Below are 18,190 nucleotides of genomic sequence, written 5' to 3'. Positions count from 1 at the left end.
TAAATGATGCGAGCGCGAAGCGCGAGCTGAAATTTTTTTTTATTCAGATCAGAAAACAGAAAAAGGGACATTTTAAGAACTCATTTTAGGAATTGATGGAGAGTGCACATATTTCATTAATCCACTACTGCGAACGTAAACACGGACAGGAAATGTGGTATATTAAGACCTTAAACTTGGACAATCACTTTAAAGAAGCATACTATTGTACATGTAAAACAATAACTCGAAGTGCGAGGAAATGTATTTGGCAGTTTGGTGTATATTGACTTGAAAACGGGAGGTTCTAGTATAACAGGATTATATATATCGGTAAACAGATAATTTCGAGCACCAGGAACAATGAAGACATATGCCCTGAGCAAATTATGTTTCATAAAGTTATGAACAAAAAATGTTTCTTATGTAATATAACATAACATAATCATAACATTTAATTTGATACCTTAATCACAAAGTATGGCCAAGAAGTAAAAAAAGTTATGTTCCCTCGAAACAATGCTTGTATTTCCATGATTTAATTAAATAAACGTGTTTTCACCGGTTTCCCCACAGAAGCTATCTCATGGTTAAGAAAAGACTTAATGCATGGCTGATCGTCAACAAAACGGAGTGTCAAGTGAGTTTGAACGCTAGCCTGTAGAACCTCTTAATTTTATGAAATTATTGAAATTCAAACCTTATTTCAAATAACCAGAACTTTGTTATTTCTTGACCATTTTTTGTAATTGATGTATCAAATGTATCAAACAGATATTGAACTATCTGAAAATGTGGTTTTCATTTTGAATCTCAGATACAGCCTGCCAACTGACTTTTTGGTATCCCCTCTTCAAAATGTTTTTGCTTACTCATGCGTGAATGATAAATATTTTAAATAATTACAGATGAAAGAGGAGATTCTAAGCTTTACATTGGTAGGTCATTTGTCTATTGTATTTGTGGTTAAGTTATGATAAAATCATTGATAAATCTCGGTTTCGTTTTTTGTGGGACGCACTGTGAGCCTACATGAAAAGGGGGAAGAGAGAGAGAAGGTCGCGATGCTATTAAGAAAGAACTTAAGAAGTACACCCAACGTAGAACATGCAAAAGAGAAAAGATGTACCCTTTTGTAATCAAGAGACATCACCTCCAGCACTCAGACGCACGCACCTCTTTATTTTATTCAACGTTGAGTACGTTTACAATGGAAAACTAAGTGGATGTCATCCGGATTCAAAAGTTTTTCCCACGGCTGAATTATCTCCCAGTAATTAGTCTATATTTTGAATAGACATATTTTTGAGTGCTTTCGTGTGTATCCGTATGTTGGTGTGTGAGGGTGTGTGTTTGTGTTTCATAATACGTGGAGGATTTTACATTCATTTGGTTCTTCATCATCTACTCTTGATGAGGTCCTCGAAATGAAGTGCATTATTAGGGAGTTTCCTGATAGCGACGCAAAACGTTTTAAGGAACAGAGTAAACATATTGCCAAATGCCCTTCATGGCAAAGGGCAACCAAGAGTTCTTTGTCGAAAACTGGTGAGACAAACGGCAATCTCGTCCAGGACTCTCACTGGATAAACGACACATTTTTCCACTTTTTGTCAGCTCCGAAACTTAGGGCGAAACTGCTTTTTGGTTTCATCAGTCATCGGCAAAGATCTCCCAGCTTTTAATTGTGATTTGGCTTACATCTTCAATACATTTACTATGGTCTTGAAATCGTTCAGCATTGCGGTGCGAAAGTTCCTACTGTCCCGTTCACTCGTATACGGATCGTTACATCATATACAATACGTCACAATTGTTAACATGCGGTTTCACTTGACTTGATCACGTGACATACCCCTTTTTTTAATTTGATGTATGAAGTTCGTTTAAATAGTAATCGCGGCGAGGCGGGTTCTGACAGTTTCATCATGAAGCTTTCGGTGCAGCTGTTTGGTGCTTGTTTCGTTGTCCTTGCTTTATGTGGTGAGTAAATGATGGACATTGCTCTTTGATCTTGTGATTCGATGTTTGGTTCATACTTCTAGCCTTGATAAAGATGCCCGGATAGGGATATCGCGTTAGTTACTCTCATCTATAAGTTCTGATCACTGTCTTGTATCTTTGGTCATCGGAAATGGGCGCATATTTAAAGTGGTTTTGGTTTGGATAACTGCTAAATTGTATCCATGACACAATCATATTTTTTTATAAAAAAAATAAACTGTTTAATGTGCCCTTTTTTTACATTTAATTAAATGAAGGTATTGATTGTCAAAATTTCCATAAAACATTCATCTACCTATAGTGTTTATATACCAACTTGGAAGAAAAGAGGAAAGAGGTAAGGATTCTAAGAAAAGTAGCTCAATTCCTGATAATAACTGGCAATTTTGAGAGTTTACCAATCTCTTGTAAAAAAAATTTGCTGCTCAACATATTTAAAATTTGAAACTTATATTTCTTCTCTTTTTTTGGGGGGGGTCATTTAACGAGCACCAAAAATTTCCTTAGTCATTTTTCCCCCAGATTTTCTACGTTTTCTTATTTTTTCACACAAAAAATGCCTACCCGAAAATCAACTATATTCACGTTTGAATTCTTGTGATTTATCTTCCTAAGTTACTCTCACACTCGCCAGTTAACTGATTTTACTTTTTTCGACAGCTAACACTCAATTTACTAAATACAGGTTAAAACTACTTTCCTTTAACTCATTTTTTAACACATGGTATCTTTATAATTTCATATTGATGTTCCGCTCAATCTTTTCAGTCCGTCTTTCAAATTTTTAGTAAAGTGCATCTTCTCATAGCTTTTCAAATATCTCACATTACCACTATTATCTTTATTATACCGTAATATTTTGGATTTATATTGTTATTGTTAATGTACTTTCCTGATATCTTTTCTTATATTGTTTATTGGTTAATTTCAATTTTTTTTAATAGTAAAACATTTGTCTATTCAGCTTTTAAGATGCGATCACATGTTTTTAATAAATCTTGAATCTTTTCAGTGAATCAAACATCTACGACTGGTCTACTTTTTAACTAATCTTTTTGTATATAGTTTGATTTCATTTGGTGTCGTCACATTTTATATGTTGCCATTTTGTATAAGGGGAGAAACCAGAGAAAAAAATAAATGGCCCCAAATATATATTTTTTCATTTATTTATTTGAGTTGATAGTTGTCAGAGAAGGAAATTTTAAAGCTTTTTCATTTGTTTTTCCTAAAAGCTGTTTTCAGGTTTCGTTCATAATAAGAACGAAATGATAAGAATAATACATATATATAATAATTGTAAAAAAAAAAATCTTACTACTAACACTACATGCATATCGTGGAAAAAAGATCCATGATTCTTTGTAGTACACTTCAGAGCGAAATTCTCGTTGGCAACGGCATACTGAAATGTGTCTTAATTTTTGGAGCTCCATCGGCTTGATCCCTCGTTGTGACAGATTTTGGTCGTTATTTATTTATTCTAAAAAGTATAAAACAACCAATTTGCATAATTAATGTGGGGAGGATCGTGTGTGTAGATTTTTCGAGCCGAGACAAATAACTTCTTTGTTAGTTTAGAAAAAGATAGCCATTTCGCTTGTTACATTACATATTGTCTAACCATCATGAAATCATTGCAAGACATCGAACATGATGGATGATCTGTGAAATGCAAATGTGAAGATTTGTTCATTATTTTTGCGGATTATTTTCTAGGGACGCGGATTAATGGATTTGGATTTGCTGACACTTATATTACTTCCATAGTATCTCCGGAGTTCCCTTGGCAATATCCAGCAGACACCCAGCGGCAATGGCAGATAGAAACCGACGTTGATCAGAGGGTAATAATCCCTGCTAGAAATAACTTAGTGTTCAAAAGTGTGTTCACAGTGTGGAACACATTGTGAATTCACCTCCACACTGCTAAATTTCACCAGTGTGAATCACATTTTTTTGACAGTCCACTGAGGACTAGTGTCGCGACACTAGCCCCTCCCCCCGACAAAAAAGCCCTCTCAGAGAACTAATTTTGGTCGGTCACCCGCCCCAATCATGTTCGACACCCTTGTACATACTTGTCGTGTTTGTGACTTTATTCAAATAATTCTCTTAATCAGGGATTTTCAAATGGCGGCCTACTGAGCCTTGCTGAGTGGCGCGTTGGGAGCCGTTATGAAAAAGGGAAAATATGGCAAAATCAAAGTTTGATTTACTAATAACCTGGGATTGAGTTTGATCATTTTATTACATACGGAAAACAAAAACTCGGCTTTATTTGAAACTTAAATGTTAATTGATTTTATTAGATTTGTCTGACTTCGCACTCGATAGCCCCTAATATGGAAGATCGAAGGCGTTCTTCTTTTTATTTATTCTGTTCAAACGTTTATTTGAATTTGAATGCTTTGTGTATTCATGTACGACTGATACGACTTCTATGTACATTTGTGAACATATATATTGTGAACAATACCTTTAGTATGTAGGATTCATGATAATAAGATTTTATTTACCCAAGTAACCATTCCATTCAGGAAAATGTTATACCAGCAGTCCCTGCCTCAGGGGCCGCGGAACATTTTTGAAAGTGGGAGGGGGGGGGTCATGCAAAGAATTACAATCAGGATATAATTCTCACGCTTTTGTACACGGTTTTGGAAAAAAATAATAGGGGGCGGGGCTGAAACCCACCCAGCCCTCCCTCCCCAGGTTCCGCTGCCCCTGAATGCTTGTCGCCAAGCAGGAGGGCAGAAGGTAAATGAGGCGCATAAATTCGTAATTTCGAAGGTTCGTTATTCCGAAGGTTCGTATTTCCGATGGTTCGTAATTCTAAAGGTTTGTTAGTCCGAAAACGAAATGAGGTTCGTAATTCCGAAGATTCGTTAGTCCGAAAACGAAATAATTAACGAACCTTATTTAGTTTTCGGATTAACGAACCTTCGGAGTATCGAACCTTATTTCGTTTTCGGATTAACGAACCTTCGGAATAACGCCACAAATGTTCGGATTAACGAACCCTTTTACGTTTTCGGATTAACGATCATCTAGGTATAGGCAATTTACATGTTCCGGAATTACGAACCTTCGGAATTACGAAATGTAACCGGCGGAAGGTCCCATCAGTCTTTTGGTATGACTTGGCCGGAGACTGAACCCACGACCTCCCGTTCATGACGCGCTACCATTGAGCCCGCATGACTAGTTTTCTTTTCAGACGTGAACCCAATAAAAAACAAATGGCCTATATGCAGAATCAGAACAACAAATATTCATTTGAGCAAGTCGCTAATCATTTTTAACAATAAACTTTGTAGTAAGTTGGCAATTAATTGTATTACTTCTTTTGGTATAAATTAGAGTCCCTCTTGGCCATTTACAATGTTTCGTATACCAAAACTGCAGGGGGCCGCCCACCCCCCCCCCCCGCAATAAGCAACTTCGTAGTTCCACTCATCGCATGATCAGAGAATTATGCGCATGATCAGAGGAAGGTCATTTGTACTAAAATTACATGGTGCTTTAAAATTTAATGAGATAAGCACAAACTTTGATGTCTCGCTTCATAGGCCCTATATTCTTTTAAATTGTGTTTTTTTTAATTTACATCCACAAAAAAAACATTGCGTCCACGAACGACTGGTATTTCACAGTTTGCCAAGTACATTGCACAACATGCTATGAATCAAAGTAGAAATGCACAAATACCTTCATAGAGTGTTCAATGGTTTGCTATTCTAATCACCTGGGGAGCGTTTCATGAAAGGACTTGTCAGACGTTTCATCCGACAAGTCCTGTTTTATCCGACAGTTACTATCGTAACAGTGCTTCTCAAGCAATCAGAATCCAGGAAAGTTGTCAGATCTGACAACTTGTCGGATGAAAATTTTGATGACACGCCCCCAGGTCTATTCAATTTCTTCATCCTGCTATGTAAGGCATCCTTACGTAATATCTTTCTTTGAATTCTGCTGACTAAGAAATGAAAGGTCATTTTGACCAAAATTGTCCATAAAGTAACTACGAACTGGTCTATACTTTGCTTGTTCGTTCGTGTATTGGATAGTGGAGTAATATTGAACTTCAACAAAAGTAATAAGCCAGTTCGTAGTTCCTTTCTGCCCATGATCAAAAGATTCTACGCATGATCAGAAGAAGGTCATTTGTACTAAAGTGACATGGTGCTTTAAAATCTAATGAGATAAGCACCAACTTTGATGTCTTGATTATTCATATATTCTTTTGAATTGTCGTTTTCATTTACATCCACAAAAAAACAACAATGCTTCCACGAACGACTGGTATTTCACAGTTTGTCAAGTACATTGTGCAACATGCTAAGATATGCATTCAAAGTAGGAATGCAACAAATACCTTCATTAAGTGTTCGTTTGTGTGCTATTCTAGTCACCTGGTCTATTCAATTTCTTCATCCTGCTATGTAAGGCAAGCTTACTTAATATCTTGCTTTGAAATCTGCCTATCATGATGAAAGAAATGAAAGGTCATTTGATCAAAATTGCCCATGAAGTAACTACGAACTGGTCTATTGAGAATGGCTGCTCCAAATGTCCTTTTTAAGGCCAGTATATCGGACTGAAATTCCATTTTTCATTAGATCCATTTGAAAACAACAATGCTTCCTTTAGCGACTGGTGTTTTTCGGTAAGCCAAGTACAGCTAAGATCAGCATGCTCTGCATTTGAAGTAGAAATTGACATATGATGTGATATTCTAGTTACATGATCTTTGAAATTTCTGCATTCTGTTATATCAGAAATGTTTACGTAAAGCCTTGCTTTGTTATTTGCCTAACCTAATGAAAGAGAGGAAAGGTGATTTGTACAGACTTGCCCATGGGGTCACTGTGAACTGGATTATTGATCCTTTACTTCAAATTCTCCCGAAAATTTCTCAGATGATTGTTTTCATAAACTACCTGGACATCGAGCACCCTTGGGACACTCTGACGTTAACCCACTCTGCTCCTGGTACCAATCTAACACACATCCCAATAGTTAGTGGAAATATGATGTCGATTCGTCTACCGGGCGGAATCGTCACCATCTCCTTTTGCAGTGATCTTGTCCAACAGCAAGGCGGCTTTTCATTGGATTTCCGATTTTACGATGCGAATGGTACGTTAAGAAGAATATACATCCATCTTTTCTCCAAAAAAAAGTCTATATTACGAACTGCTGAAATTATTAGAAAACAGGGACGGTATTCTGTGAAAGCTCAATTAGCGGTCAATTAGCATTTCGGTATTGTGAAAAGTCACTTAAAGCCCCTTTCCTTATTTGGCAGGTTTGGCAATGACAATGACATTTATATCCTACATAAATTAAATCCTGTATGCTGATTGGTTTAAATAGCATATTGTGATCAAACATATTCTCACTATTTTGCGATGATGTCGAAAATGAAACGCCCACCGAAGAAAAAGTGCTATTCCGTGACGTCAAGGATGGAATAGTCGATTATTCCATCATTGACGTCACAGATCATGATGGCGCAAGCACTAATACGCGCACTGAGCGCGTAGCTAAGCCCTTCAGGAAAAGTAGGTCAGTCAGCGCAGCTGGTTTGAATTTTTTTTGATTGAATTTATTGACAAACTTCATTCACATGGCATGAATATTTTGTTTGAAAATATATACAATGGTAACATAAACAAAAACATTCATAACTGTATGTCGTGTAAATCAGTATTACATCAATACATAGATTTCTAATTATTATAAAGATATACATCTATATACAAAGAGAAATGACAAATTGAAATTTAACATAAAGAAGGTGTAGCATAATACAATATATATATAAGTTATCTAATTATCGAATACAAATCAGAGAGTAAATAAATGTATGACGTTAGAGATATATCTTTGGTAATGGTGGCTTTGGTGGATTTTAGATAGCTTGAATGAAATTTAAAAAGAAAAATGTACTTGATGTTAAAACTCACCCCTTTTATTTATAATATTTAATAATATATAATATTTTGTCAAAAAACACCACCCTTTCAGTTGTGTGTACATTACATTCTATTATCGTGTGATACTCATCCCCAACCCTTCCTGAATTACAATTATTGCATGTTCTCAAATGTGAGGGTATTTTATTTGGACGTCTATGTCTTCCAGTTTCAATGGGTAAATTATGGGAACTTATTCTAAATCGACAGATGTTTTTCCGTATTTTCTGAATTTTTACAGTTAATAGATATTTCTCTGTTTGTATATTCTGTTTAAAAAGTTTAAATTTTTCTGGTTTGATTCAGATTAAAAAAAGGATGATCTAAGAGTACAAGAACTAGATTATCAAGATCTATTTCTATAACTTATTAAAGTAGGATATAAAACAAATATACCAGGCCTATAAAGTATAGAGGGAATTATTCATCCTCGGTTGTACTGGCATAATCACTAATGCCAGTCCAACCTCGGATGAATAATTCCCGCTATACTTACTGGTATATTTATATATTATTCCCATGATATTTATTCCAAAAGTACGCGTTATGACCGCGCGAAGACTTAATTGGTAGTTACGAGATTTTTGGGTATTTTGAAAAGTCTCATAGCGCTCAATTAGCGGACTTTCCAATGGGGAAAGATAATGGTGATAAGATGTCCATTAAGTCTCATCATCTCTTGCCAAATTTGGCTTTCATTTCTCATAATCATCATCAAAATGGTTTACTACTATGACCAAAATTAGGTGGAAGGAAGAAAGGAGAAAGGTCTCAAAAGGCAATAGAGTAAAGGGAAAGAAGGTTTTATAGAAATAAGTATATAGGCCTAAAATAAGGAACAGGTAATTTGGTAATAAAGAAATTATAAAAGAGGGAAAAAGGAAACAGAAATTGTGTTCATAGGGGAAATGTGACTATTATTTTTCTATATTTTCTTTTATTATTAGCATCATACAGTATTTTATTTTTGCAACACACATATTATTTTGACAGTTTATTAAGATTGTCAAATCACGGTAGGTGCAGCAATGTTCAAAGATGAATCAGACTTTGTTTTTGACAATGAAAAATAAAAATAGACACCTTAAGTATTTAAATGAATATTCGCTCGTGGAACAAAATACCCTACCCCCCCAAAAAAAAAAAAAAGAATTGTGAGTGAGAGATGCCATCGTTTTCCCCATCTTTAAAATGTCATAATTTTTGTACATCCGATTTTAATAAAAGTTTGGTTTCACTATGCTTGTCCAATATTTAAAATCTTTTTATTCAAATCAGCAAAAAAGAAAAGAAAAACAACAAAGGTACAGGAAAAGTGAGAGAAAAAGGGACAAGGCAACAGTTAGCTTAAACAACATAACGAAGTCTAATCCTTGATGCAAAAACTTTTAGCATTATTTTTCAGCAAAAATTCTTTGTATGAAGATCGTGGCCGCAGTGCACCTGCAAGCAGCTGGGCGCTGCGCTGCAAGCCAGCAAAGTGAAGAGACACTGAGCGCTAACTAAATTTTCCGTTGTAAGAGGGCATTTGATTGGCAAATTTGACTCTGCATGGGAGTGGCTTAAAGGTAGTTAACTGAGCGCTAATAGAGTTTTCAGAATACGAGTTTGGAGGTCTATTAGCACTCCATTAATGGGTAAAGTTATGAGGAAACTTATGAGACTTTTCAGAATACCCCCAGGTGTTTATCCTTAAAGGAAAATGAAACCATTGGAACAAGATAGCTTGTGTGAAAACAGAAAAATCAAAGAATAAGAACAAAGAAAGTTTGAGAAAAATCGGACAAATAATGAGAAAGTTATGAGCATTTGAATATTGCGATCACTAATGCTATGGAGATAGCAAATTGGCAATGCGACAAAGATGTGTGATGTCACTTGTGAACAACTCTCCCATTACTTTAGTATATATTTCACTTGAATTGCCTCTTTTATCACATCTATCCATAGATCATAATGTTCTTTCTACATGAGGGCATGTAATACTTTTTTTTAAGAATACATCATGGATAAAGAGTTTGTATCATCATAAGAAAAAGCAAAAAGAGACATTTTGAGGGTATCTTATAGTCCACCAAAGGGAAAGTTGTTCATCAGTGACATCACACATCCTTGTCGCACTGCCAATGGGAGGATCTCCATAGCATTAGTGATTGCAATATTCAAATGCTCATAACTTTCTCATTATTTGTCCGATTTTTCTCAAACTTTCTTTATTCTTTGATTTTTCTGTTTTAGTAGACCGGCCAAAACCATTTTTTATACTTTGGACGGCAAAATTTGTTAATGCTTGCTAATGCTTGGCATCCCAGCTAATAGTTTTGCAAAAATACCCAGGAATAGCGTACGGCCGGATGCCAAGCGCAATTTTGCGTGAAAGTGTCATTTTTAGCGTAAAATCTGAAAGACTGTCGAAAATCACGCATTTTGATATTTTGACGGATTATCATAATATTTTTGATTATCTTTGATATGAAATTATTTTTATTCAGAATTTCAAATTATAAGTCTACTTAATATGCATTTCAAATTTGAATATTACACACACTTATATGGCACAGGGAAACATAAAACCGCGATTTCCTCGAAATAAAAGTTTGTGAAAACTATCAATAGTTTGAAGTTTTTTTACGCAACATAAATTCTTCGATTTTAATGCGTTTATCCATCGAATGTATAGTAAATGTCCTAGTGCCACAAATATTAAAAGAATTTTCAAGTAAGATGGTAGATATCTCATTTTATATTATCCGAAAGGAGACAATGTGCATTTTACCAGGTGCGCATTTTGAAAGAAAAATTGAAAATACCGTACATTATGTACATAATTACATGTATAAGTACATACTAAAGCGAGTTTTTATTTACATGTATAAGTCCATAATAAAGCGAGTTTTTAATTGGATAGCACAATTTGTCCATTCCTTGCATCCCATCCAGAAGTCTTGCGGAAATACTGAGGAATAGCGTACGGGCGGATGCCAAGTGGACTTTTGCGTGAAAGTATCATTTTTAGCGTAAAATCTGAAAGACTGTCGAAAATCACGCTTTTCGATATTTTGACGGATTATCATCATATTTTTGATTATCTTTGATATGGAATTGTTTTTATTCAGAGTTTCAAATCATAAGTCTACTAAATATGCATTTCAAATTTGAATATTACACACACATATATGGCAATATGAAATATAAAATCGTGATTTACTCAAAATAAAGGTTTGTAAAAATTATTAATGGTATAATGTTTGTGTTCCGCATCTCAATTTCGTCAAGATTTAGTGCTAACCGAATAAATACTTAATAATTGTTGTCATGTCACATATAGTGAAAACAAATACTGAAATAAGATGCAAGATATATATCATTTTATGTTATATATGCGAAATATAACAACGCACATTATTTTATCAGATGCGCATTTCTGATAAAAAAATAAACAGCGCACAACATTACATCGATATTGCACATATCTTATATCAGTGCGATACTCGTCATGATATTATACAGGATTATGTTTGCTTTTGTAGAGTTCGATCTTCTTGCTATTTCCACGAATGAATTGGTGCTGAACTTAAATCTACCTGTGGTGATATTCAGAAATAAGTCTGATATTTAATTTGCCGTTACCATGGTAGCATTAATTTTACAGGAATATCTATATCCAAAATCATAGAAAACATACATGTGTGAATAAAGCGATTGAATTAGCATTTTTAAACCACTCTGTCAATTTTTTAGTGAATTCCTTTTTTGGATTTTTTTTCTCTTTTCAATCAAATCAATTTTATGTTGGGGTGGACTTGTCCTTTAAAGTTCACTTTAAAAGTTCACATTTCAAATCTTAAAGCGCATTTCATCACGGTGTATTGCCATTTTGGGAAATGCCGTCGCACGACCATTATGACAAACAAATCTAAAGGCTAATGACCAGCGTCCAGCGCATATATTGTAATATATAGATGGTCGTACAACTGCATTTCCCAAAAGGGCATTGGTATATCCAGGGCTGCCCAGGGTCGGGCTGTCCGGCCCCCGTCTTAGACCAGGATATATATCAACATGGACCTGTGATAATAGCAAATGCAAAAACTTTGATGAAGTAAAATTAATTGAATGAAAATTATAATTTGCAATGCAAAAGACCAAATAACATTTATTATTCATATTTTAACATAATAATTATAGCAGCAGGACATTGGAAACAACTGAAATTAATAATTCAAAAAACGCCATCCATAGCTCATCGAACCAAAATAACGTATGACCTTGATCATGTGAACTGAAATTTGTGCAAAATGATCGATGATGCTTAAATACCCTTATGTTTAAGTGTAATCTTTAACTAGATCAATAAAAATAAGAAGTTATGACATTTAAAAAAATACACCCATATGGCCAAAGTTCAGTGACTCTAAATGACTTTTGAACTTAATCATGTGATCTAAAACTTGTGCAAGACGATCAGTAATACATGAATATTAAAGTGTCATTAAAATTAAAGTGTCATTATTTTTTTCTATACGTTCAAAGTTATAATGAAATTTTGAAAAATGTAACTTTGGTTAAGATTACAAGGTTGATATGACGCTGTTATTTCAAAACTACCGTCACCTCCACCGGAGAAGTGGCCCCTTTAGTCCTGCTCTGCTATGCCGGCGAGACAAAACATAGGTACTGCCGTGCAACGGCCATTTTTTTAATGTACTTTGATAATCAAATAACTGAAGTAAAATGTAGATTGACAGAGTGGTTTAAAAATGCTAATTCAATCGCTTTATTCATACATGTATGTTTTCTATGATTTTGGATATAGATAATCCTGTAAAATTAATGCTACCATGGTTACGGCAAATTAAATATCAGACCTATTTCTGAATATCGCCACAGGTAGATTTAAGTTCAGCACAAATTCATTCGTGGAAATAGCAAGAAGATCGAACTCTCCAAAAGCAAACATAATCCTATATAATATCATGACGAGTATCGCACTGATATAAGATAATATGTGCAATATTGATGTAATATTGTGCGCTGTTTATTTTTTTATCAGAAATGCGCATCTGATAAAATAATGTGCATTGTTATATTTCGCATATATAACATAAAATGATATATATCTTGCATCTTATTTCAGTATTTGTTTTCACTATATGTGACATGACAACAATTATTAAGTATTTATTCGGTTAGCACTAAATCTTGACGAAATTGAGATGCGGAACACAAACATTATACCATTAATAATTTTTACAAACCTTTATTTTGAGTAAATCACGATTTTATATTTCATATTGCCATATATGTGTGTGTAATATTCAAATTTGAAATGCATATTTAGTAAACTTATGATTTGAAACTCTGAATAAAAACAATTCCATATCAAAGATAATCAAAAATATGACGATAATCCGTCAAAATATCGAAAAGCGTGATTTTCGACAGTCTTTCAGATTTTACGCTAAAAATGATACTTTCACGCAAAAGTCCACTTGGCATCCGCCCGTACGCTATTCCTCAGTATTTCCGCAAGACTTCTGGATGGGATGCAAGGAATTGACAAATTGTGCTATCCAATTAAAAACTCGCTTTATTATGGACTTATACATGTAAATAAAAACTCGCTTTAGTATGTACTTATACATGTAATTATGTACATAATGTACGGTATTTTCAATTTTTCTTTCAAAATGCGCACCTGGTAAAATGCACATTGTCTCCTTTCGGATAACATAAAATGAGATATCTACCATCTTACTTGAAAATTCTTTTAATATTTGTGGCACTAGGACATTTACTATACATTCGATGGATAAACGCATTTAAATCGAAGAATTTATGTTGCGTAAAAAAACTTCAAACTATTGATAGTTTTCACAAATTTTTATTTCGAGGAAATCGCGGTTTTATGTTTCCCTGTGCCATATAAGTGTGTGTAATATTCAAATTTGAAATGCATATTTAGTAGACTTATGATTTGAAACTCTGAATAAAAACAATTCCATATCAAAGATAATCAAAAATATGATGATAATCCGTCAAAATATCGAAAAGCGTGATTTTCGACAGTCTTTCAGATTTTACGCTAAAAATGATACTTTCACGCAAAAGTCCACTTGGCATCCGCCCGTACGCTATTCCTCAGTATTTCCGCAAGACTTCTGGATGGGATGCAAGGAATTGACAAATTGTGCTATCCAATTAAAAACTCGCTTTATTATGGACTTATACATGTAAATAAAAACTCGCTTTAGTATGTACTTATACATGTAATTATGTACATAATGTACGGTATTTTCAATTTTTCTTTCAAAATGCGCACCTGGTAAAATGCACATTGTCTCCTTTCGGATAACATAAAATGAGATATCTACCATCTTACTTGAAAATTCTTTTAATATTTGTGGCACTAGGACATTTACTATACATTCGATGGATAAACGCATTTAAATCGAAGAATTTATGTTGCGTAAAAAAACTTCAAACTATTGATAGTTTTCACAAATTTTTATTTCGAGGAAATCGCGGTTTTATGTTTCCCTGTGCCATATAAGTGTGTGTAATATTCAAATTTGAAATGCATATTAAGTAGACTTCTAATTTGAAATTTTGAATAAAAATAATTTCATATCAAAGATAATCAAAAATATGATGATAATCCGTCAAAATATCAAAATGCGTGATTTTCGACAGTCTTTCAGATTTTACGCTAAAAATGACACTTTCACGCAAAATTGCGCTTGGCATCCGGCCGTACGCTATTCCTGGGTATTTTTGCAAGACTATTAGCTGGGATGCCAAGCATTAACAAATTTTGCCGTCGAATCCTTATCTAGAGCACTTTTTGAGGTTTGGCCGGTCTACTATTTCTACACAAGCCTATTTGTTCCAAAAGTTTCATTCCCCTTTAATAAAGCAAGCCGACAAATTCATATTCAGGCCGAGGATGAGATGTGTTTACTTCGAAGCATGTCAAAACATTATTTCTTAGTCATTACCTTTTTCCTCTATTTTTTATTAATAATAATGATAATAATAGTAGATGCTTATATAGCGCATAATATTCTACAGAATCTCTATGCGCTTTACAAAGGAGGTAATGAAGTCTAATACACGTATACTTAGAATAAAATGCATAAATACTAAATGAAAGATTAACAAAACATTGCAACATACCTATCCTAAACCAAAAGATCTAACATGAGAACAAGTATGTTTTTATTCCTAGAAATTGAAATCTTAGGCTGTAATTAATAGCTGCTAATTATATTCAACAATACAGTATGATAACTAAATATATACAATATACATTGTAAAAATGCACATGAAAAAATAATGTATTTTTATTGTTACAGTCACAGACTATCTCACTGAGAATGCATTTGAATGCCATTCAGGGTTTGAGCTCATCCGCAAAGAGGCTCGTTGCGATGGAGCCATCGACTGCCACGATTTTTCAGACGAAGTCAACTGTGGAGGTAATTCTTATTTAGCAGGTGTTTCTGCATTAATTTATTGATAATTTCGATAAATGAATCACAGTAATCATAACGCATATAAAAAAAACACACACAAATAAATGATAGAATTACAAATTGTGACAATTACATAATGGTAATAGATAGAGATAGATAGTAGACATAATTCAGGGTGCTACATAACTTTTTAGAAGCACTTACATAGACATAAGCAACAACAAATAATTAAAAACTGCAGTGGCCAGCAAGATACTTCGGACTTTAAATGTTTGAGCATCGAAATTCACATGTTCTTATTATTAATCAATCTAATTCAGTGAAGGATTCTTTAAACTTTGTTGTTGTTCAAATAGATTCAGGGCCAAGTAACACAAAAGTTAGTGATCAATCGAATCGCTAAATGTAATGGCCTGTCGAGATGCTCAGTGGACTGACGAATTAGAAATGTTCTTAGTTAAAAGTCATCGATTAATCGCTAACCTTTGTGTTACGGGACTCGGGAAATGGAAGAGAAATATATGTTCAAAGATCGTTTCACGTTTTATCCATGGAGATGTATCGAAGCATTATATTATCTGCTACTTATTTTCATAACATACATATTTTTCTTGTAATGTCAAACCAGATGCTTTAGGACGTTCCAAACAAAGGAAGATTCATGAAGTGACACAGCAACGTACCTATATCGTCGCATAATGTATTGTGTGCACTTTTCATTGTGAATTATGTTAAGGTCCTGCTGAGATTCCTATAATTATCTGAATTTCACACCAGGGGTCTGTGTTTAACATGTTATAAAACACTTCAGTTAACGAGTAAATTAGTTCAGAGTTAATTGGACCTCAATCATCTCATGTAATGGCCAACAAGTGCTTCAGTGCTATTACAACCGAATGAAATATTCATCTATTAATCATACATTTTCAAAATGTTTGTGACGCAAATTTAATTTCATTTTGTGAAGCTTGTGACTCAGAATCTTTTCTGTGCCGCGGAAGTGATATTTGTCTTTTAGGCAGTAGGCAATGCGATGGTTGGAGTGACTGCCCATTGGCCGATGATGAAGAACAATGTGGTAAGAAAACGAAAGAGATTTTTTTTGCAATAATAAGGTTTTCACAAGACGAGAAGGAGGTAGAAGAAGAAAAAGTAATGTCGAGAATGAGAAAGAGATAGAAATTGAATAACATTTTTTTTGGGGGGGGATAGTTTAAAACCCTTGTGCTAATTGCTTTATTTAATATGCACGCATATTCCGCGCATATCGAGTGATCTATAATTGATTCTTGTTTCTAATTACCAATGTTCGCAGCTCAAAACGAAGGCTAATGTATTCATTGAATAGCTCTGATATTAAAATGAATGATGTGTTGGAAAATGGAAATCCACAAAAAGCATGTTTGATAGCGAGGTTGGTTCCGATTTCTTTCATGATAATTATAGACACAACGAAATGTCCTGATGGTTATTCGTGTGGTGAGTCCCCATACAACGATCGGCATGGACCAGTACCATCAGCCTGCACTGGGCCTGAGTGGGCCCCATACTGGGTGAATGCATCAGAACAATGGAGCGGACAACCCTTGCAGAATGTTGCACCAAAGGCTACATTGCTGTGAGTACATACCGTCTGTGCTTCCTGTCAGATTGCAAAGCGTAACATTTTTTATTCATTCTAGGATGCGTTTGATTATTATTTGCAGTAGGATTGTGAAATCATTAAAACCTATGTCATCAATGATTTTTGTGTAATAAAGTACTCTCGAATCAACGGAGGAAAGTTGTGTTTTAATATAACATATACTTACACTATCTTCAGATGTTCTTTGATTCCTTCAAATATAGAACTGTTCATTTGTGTTATATTGTTATTACTCTTTCGCAACGACTACCCAGACGCTATCTGGAACGTAGATAATCTATTGTCAGATGCCCTTCATGAAAGTGACGCTTTGTCGACGGTCGGTGAATCGAAACAGCAGTTTCGTCCTTGACTCCGGACAAAATGACGAATTTGCGAGGGAAAAAAAATCGTCAACGTCGAACGAAACTGATTCACCGATCCTTGACAAACTTCATTGATCCGACTTGCATTTTCGATGCATTTGCTGCAATGTACACTGTAAAAACGCTGCTTACAATTTTAAGCACGTTGTTTAAGCTTTTCAAACGAATGTTTAAACTTTTTAAACAAGTTTGAAAATTTTAAACAACTTATTGTTAGAGTGACAGGCTTAAAGAGTGTGCTATTTTTGTTTTACTGCGTTTATAGGATTCATTCCGCCTATATAGATAAATATTTCTAAATTCCCGAATGCCAGAGATAAATTGGTGGTGTTTTTTTTTACCTGACCGCTAAGAAAGCATGAATGCTTGTAAGCAAGCAACCAGAGGACCGACGGCTTAAGGTCCTCTCCGAAGGACCAGGTACTGAGGATTAATGCCTTACCAAAGGGCACGAGCGCACCAAATGGGAATCGAACCCGGGTCACCGGAATACGAATCCACCGCTCTACCGACTGAGTTATCGCGCATTAATAACATTTATGACGAGATATTTCTGCTGCTGTTCTGTGTTTATTGTTCTCATTAATTTTTGACAAATAATATCTATTGGATATCAAACATTATCAAACATTATAAAACTTAATCAGTTTTATGCTTTGATGTATTAACCCAGCATGTGTAATGAAAATATTATCAACAATAACTCAACAATTATATCTAGCACCTAGGTATTTCTTAATC

The 18,190-nt window shown here is 34.5% G+C and overlaps 1 protein-coding gene across 2 annotated transcripts in view; it reads left to right on the top strand.

Annotated features, from left to right (window-relative positions):
- Positions 1-1,886: 1,886 nt before the first annotated feature.
- Positions 1,887-18,190, top strand: part of LOC121423287 (G-protein coupled receptor GRL101-like) — a 29,626-nt gene continuing 13,322 nt past the window's right edge. Inside the window, exons 1-6 of one of the 2 annotated variants that reach the window (XM_041618620.1) lie at positions 1,887-1,962; positions 3,703-3,830; positions 6,906-7,125; positions 15,320-15,442; positions 16,407-16,517; positions 16,886-17,057. In XM_041618620.1, the coding sequence (XP_041474554.1) occupies positions 1,908-1,962; positions 3,703-3,830; positions 6,906-7,125; positions 15,320-15,442; positions 16,407-16,517; positions 16,886-17,057 (809 nt within the window). In that variant the 5' untranslated portion in view covers positions 1,887-1,907. The remainder of the gene's footprint in view (positions 1,963-3,702; positions 3,831-6,905; positions 7,126-15,319; positions 15,443-16,406; positions 16,518-16,885; positions 17,058-18,190) is intronic. The other variant, XM_041618622.1, reaches the window with a different exon arrangement.

This window comes from Lytechinus variegatus, chromosome 10, assembly GCF_018143015.1.
Source record: "Lytechinus variegatus isolate NC3 chromosome 10, Lvar_3.0, whole genome shotgun sequence".
In the NCBI taxonomy this organism is placed as follows: domain Eukaryota; kingdom Metazoa; phylum Echinodermata; class Echinoidea; order Temnopleuroida; family Toxopneustidae; genus Lytechinus; species Lytechinus variegatus.
The sequence above is the reverse complement of the archived record's forward strand: the minus strand, read 5'-3'. Positions and strand labels throughout refer to the sequence as shown.